Source organism: Charadrius vociferus, unplaced genomic scaffold, assembly GCF_000708025.1.
Source record: "Charadrius vociferus isolate BGI_N301 unplaced genomic scaffold, ASM70802v2 scaffold406, whole genome shotgun sequence".
Taxonomy (NCBI): Eukaryota; Metazoa; Chordata; class Aves; order Charadriiformes; family Charadriidae; genus Charadrius; species Charadrius vociferus.
Genome location: NW_009648948.1, coordinates 1,392,745 through 1,398,255, shown reverse-complemented (window position 1 = coordinate 1,398,255; position 5,511 = coordinate 1,392,745). Strand labels below are relative to the sequence as shown.

The window sequence follows — 5,511 nt, the reverse complement described above, 5'->3', positions numbered from 1 at the left end:
CAAGGTTATACTCACCATTTTCTGTAAGCAAAGATGCCCAGAGAAACATCAGAAACACTCGGAGAGCCTAGTCTAGAAAGATCTCAGCACTGTCATTTAGGGTCAGACACATCCCACCCACCTCCTTTCAGAATTGCACTAAATACCTGTATTTTCAGGGAAGTGGACAGTTTTGAAGACTGTCACGCTCCAACTAGAAAGAGCTGTGAAAGTTTACTTATAACCTGGGCACTTTTTCAGTGTCTATGTGGAAAGTAGATTTTGGAAATTGATGCCCTCTCTATACTTTCTATGCACTTGGCAGTTTGGCACCAACTTGTCTTGAAAATTTGGCACTTGTTATCAAATGAAAAGTGCTGAGGGCTGGACAGACAGCCTTGGCTTCCTTCTAAAGCAGGCTCCCATCATGACTCGTTTTCCCGGGAAAACCCACTCCTCCATTTGAGAGATAAAAGCAATGCAGACTCCACGACTCTATGCAATGGGGACAGCAAAAAGAAAATGAAATCTTTCTAGATTCTGACCTTTGTGCCATGGAGGATATCTCTCTTTAGGAACTAGTGATGAGGACGACAACAAAGACTGTCGGAGTCTGCCCAGAGATGGGAAAGGGAGAGGTGGAACATTCAGTTCTCATTGAAGTGGTGAGAGGTAGTCCAATACCCGCTCCCAGGAATAAAGTAGTTAGCTGAAAAATTGTTTCTACCCTCTATTATATAGGACCCATTTAAACCACAAGCAAACAGCCTACAGGAGCACCAGCAGGAAAGGAACAAGCTCAAAGGTGAAATTGCACATCAGGACATATTTTGTTTGCTTAGGGGTTTTAGTTTCCTTTTTTTTGTTTGTATTTAAATAAATGCTAAATTTCTGCCAGGCTGAGCATGTTATTCCACACTGCAGCAACCAAAGCACAATGAATCACTTAGCAGACGTAATTTCCTCCCCCTTCATTTTCCCATGTTTGTTTTACTCACTATCCCATCAAAGGTTTGGTTCTTACCTTAATCACTTCTGGGGCCTGCTGAATGGAAGCTGGAACAGAGTCTCTGGAGGCAGCCCCCACATAGCTTTTTTGCCCTGCGAGGAGGGACTGTGAAGGAGCTGTTAAAGTTTCCTGAAGAATCTGCATCACTTCCCTCTCCTTGGACAAGCTTCCCTTGCCTGTCTGGAATTCCACCAGCTCCTGGGCAAAGTCCTCAATGCTTTCCAGGATACGCAGTAGAAGGGCTTTGTCATCTTCTTCCATTTTATGACCATTTGTTTCCATGATTTTTGACAAAGGGGAAGTGGGGTCAGTGGGGAAAACGGGTTTACTTTTGGGTTCAAGAGTCAGAGGTAGTACCTGCCTACCCTGCCGGCCAAACACCTGCAAACAGGCAGGTTCACTCTCCTTTAGAGAGGGTTCCCTCAAAGTACTCTCCATTTTCTGAGAGAAGCACTCCAAGTCCAGCAGCAGTTTGTCTATCTCATCCTTGTCTATCTTACTGCACATCTGTTCTCCTTTGGAGACATCAGCTTGGGAACCACGCAATACAGAATCTGAAACCGGTTTTAAAGGAGTCGTTTTCTCAGAAGTGTGGGAGAGTTCAACATCTGCCACTCTAACACATTCTGCTTTAGCATCAGCAGTTAGATCCGAACAACCAGCTAGCTGGTAGCTGCGCTCTAAACTCTCCCAGCCCCCTTTCTGCTCTGCCTTCTTTATTTTCCCCAATGTTCTTTCCCCATCAGACTCTTCCTCAATGTACAGAGCCTCAGTGGAAGACGTGCAGTCAGAAGGGCTTGTGGCTGGCAAATGAGGTAGAGCACAAGCATCTTTCACAGCTCTCACACTGTTCTCCTGTGGGACACTGTGAAGGGAGTTTGAGGTAAAGCTCACAGTACTTGTTTGGATGGACTGAGAGGTGCTCGTCACCTCACACTGATCACTTGGTAGTCCGAGAGGAATTGCACTTGAAGATGGCAGCTGAATAATATCTTCATATCTAGGTGGCTGCTCATCTCCAAATACTGGAGGAAAGGGAGTTTGCTGTAAGCCATGAAAACAGTTAACTAGTTCTGCCAAGTCACTAGCTTCCTTGTGTCCTGGTGGTTTGATCTCAAAGGGTAGCTTTTTCAGGTATGAAGAAAATCTTGACATGAGATTCATATATATCATTTCTGAATTAGCCAGGGGATCATTGCTGTTCCCTCCACTAACACTGTCTGCAGACTTCTTTTTGATGCAGTGTTTTATTATGTCTGTGCACTTTTTCAGATCCTCGGAGCACTTGAGCAAGATGTCTAAGCATACCTTAATATCTCCTCCAGAAGAACCATCTAGCTTGTGTTTTTCCAAGATCTGGGTAATGAAGTTTTCTTCAGAGAAGGAATGAGGGGAGAAGGGAACCATGGGATTCATGCCGACTTCTGGAGCATCATTGCTCTCCTGCCATTTCTCCACAGGTGAGGGACTCTGCAAAAAGCCACAAGGAGGGCAGTTCTCATCATTGTTGAAGTGCCCATAAATCAAGTCAAAATCAAATGATCGTCTGCTGAATGACTCTGACCGAACTTTCCTTCCCTTTCTGTAGGCCACATGATTGGAAGAGTTTTTGAGCTTTTCAAAGGAGAATTCCTTTATTTTACCACTTGCAAGGTTTATTGCCTCACCAGTAATGTCTTTTAAACTGCTGGAGGCTTGCACCGAAGACCCCTTCTTGATTCTTGGATTATTTGGGAGGATTTGGTGATAGTCCTCATTTCCAGGCAAGGCAAGTCCATTTTCAGGAACAGGAATTTTACATTCTAGGTTGGCATCTTGGACACCGAGCTCTGCGCAGACGCTGTGGTGGGCAACTATGCACGTAACTCCTTGCTTAAACACTTGGCAAGTCCCTGTGCAGTAATGCACGGTGTGCTGAAAGTGCTGGTCTATCACCACACTGCTGTAGCAGTTCACAGAAGTGACCATAAGCCTGTAGGTTGCTGCCATAGCACGGATCACACTCGGAAGTGAGGCTTCAAAATCCACCACAAACTTAACGGGGAAAAAGTTCACCCCAACACACTTTTTATAGCCACACCAGATTTAATAAAAACATTCAAATGTCAGTCGAAAACATCCAAACTACATGAGAAACTACTGCCTTGGAAAGCCTTAGTGAAGTCTGGAGTGGCATCAGCAGTACAGTTACAACAATTAGTGCAACTTGCATATGGTTTGATTTAAGGCAATTTGATTCTTGTATTCCATGCAGAAAGCTTTGCTATTCACAGATGCAGCATGTGCCGCTCCATTTTTAATGGTCCGGGTCGGTTCTCCAGCAGGTTTCATAAAATTCAGCCAGGTCTCAGGTAGAAGTGAGCAGACAATGATTTTTTTCTTGATCCTGCTTCTCTATTTTTTGGTGAGTCACTAAAAGAAAGATAATCAAGTAGCATGTACGCACAAAAAAAACACAGTATGCTGGTGAGATTCCCCTCTCACACTGGTAAGGTAGGTCCCTGCAACAAAACAAAAAAAAGAAAAAGGGTGAGAGTCATTATAATTTCCATGTAATATGCAGCCTTGTCTACTACCAAACATATGGCACCAGACCGTAACAACCAACACACAGGCTTGTACAGAATAAGAGTAGGCTGATATTTTTCCTTCACTCAGATCTACCATATAAGAACAGTGCTGAGGAGCTAGCCTATATTTATACACAGGCTGTCTGTGTGTTGCCATTTTAACAGCTCTATTTTAACCACTCATTAATTTTTTTTTTACACTTCCTTTTTTTTCCTCCCCAAACTGAACAAAACGTTACCTTTAATTCTAATGGAGCAAAACATTTTGATCATGTTGTCAATTTCTGACTTTTATTTTCCAAGACTCTAAAGGTAAGGCAAAGAGCAGTAGAGAAAAGCACTTTCAGGATTTCCAAGCTCTCTGGATTATAAAAAGCTGCAAACAGCCGGGAGCAAAGTAGATGAATGCCTCTAAGAATGCATGGCCTTTAGTAAAGGCCTTTCACCAAGGTCTCTGCGACCATGGCAAAATATTTTAAGGAGAAATAACTGTTTTTCATTCTCTTACAACCCATAAATAGCAGCAGACTTCATTAAATAAGTCCACTGGAGTTGACACCAAGAGCAGAAAGTAACATTTGTAGAAAGGTTAAGCCTGTGAAAACTAGGAATGGAGTGTTTTACACTTAGAGCCATTTCCAGCTGCATTTCCTCTCATCATGGTCAGAATTGCACCAGAAAAAGCAAAGGCTGCTTAACTTTGTTTTGAAAAGACAGGAAATCCCAGTTTTAAGGGTCTTAAATTTTAGACATTGCTTCATCTTTCTTTAGTACCTCAATAATCAAATTAAAACACCCCAATGAAGTTCTGAGCACCCTCTATTCCTGTGCAAACAGAAATCCATTTCATAAAACACTATTAAACCACACAGCAGCACGGGTTTATTTTGTTGTTTTCAAAGGTAAATATCTAGCACTATGTGAAAGGCCAGACCCGCACCTGATGAAAGGATGCCCTCCATGCATGTTATATCCCACCTATGTTAGCTCATAAGCCTGTACACATCTATCACACAAAAGGGAAATACCTTAGAGTTTGGTGCTGTTGTAATTAAGGACTGGGTATGGCATAAGCCTGCTGAACATTCACATTTTACAGATTTTAAAGCCTTAATCTGAAATTGAGAAGCACTGATTTAAGATTATTTGACAGAATTTGTAATGTGCCATGTCTGCTCATTAGGTAGAATCGTGCACTGTAAAGAAACCTTCCCAATTTGTTCTTTGGATTATATAAAGCATTGAAACAGTTACATTCAAGATGAAGAATGAACCACTTCAACTACCGTGCTGGTATCTGTAACAGGCTGCCACCTGCCTATCAAACACCACAGGCCAAACTGTGTGTTGTACCAGGGCCAGCTTCACAGTACGCTTCTGTGCCTGTCCTGTTCTGCTCCCCTCTACACCCACTGGCGCTGCCCCAAAGCCCCATAGGCATGGGAGGGCCTTCCAGAGGGATGATCAGAGGTATGAGGTGTGCCCCAGCCACAGCAGTGAGTCAGGGTGCCAGGGGAAAAAGGGTGTAAACAGAACCGTTTTTAAACCCCGGGGTGCTTATACCATCAGGCACAAACCTAGGTAATAAGACTCCACACCCTCCAGTCACTGCCTCTCAGGCTTCACTATCAGGTGTGCTTAATGCTCTGCTGAATCAGAGCCACAGTTAAGTAAAAAAAAAAAAAAAAAGTACTATTGGCTCCCCAACGTCTTAATCTTATAGCATTTAATGGGCTTTGTTCAGACAGGAAAACCCATCCTTCTATGCCTTCAAAAAGTCTAATGATCCACAGACTCCCTGAGAGTGCCTTCTGTCTAACACATCCAGGGTAAGAGGTCTATTGCTTTTCCTTTTCTGAGCCTCCATCAACTACAAACAAGCTTTCTGGCATTTCCTGAAATAAAAGTTATATAATATTTTGAGAAAGTAGAGGTCTTCAGAACAGCAGATGA

The 5,511-nt window shown here is 43.0% G+C and overlaps 1 protein-coding gene across 1 annotated transcript in view; it reads right to left on the bottom strand.

The window, feature by feature from the left end:
- Positions 1-2,977, bottom strand: part of PPP2R3A (protein phosphatase 2, regulatory subunit B'', alpha) — a 43,343-nt gene extending 40,366 nt beyond the window's left edge. The window contains exon 1 of the mRNA XM_009887364.1: positions 1,004-2,977. Within this exon, the coding sequence (XP_009885666.1) occupies positions 1,004-2,977 (1,974 nt within the window). The remainder of the gene's footprint in view (positions 1-1,003) is intronic.
- Positions 2,978-5,511: the final 2,534 nt, after the last annotated feature.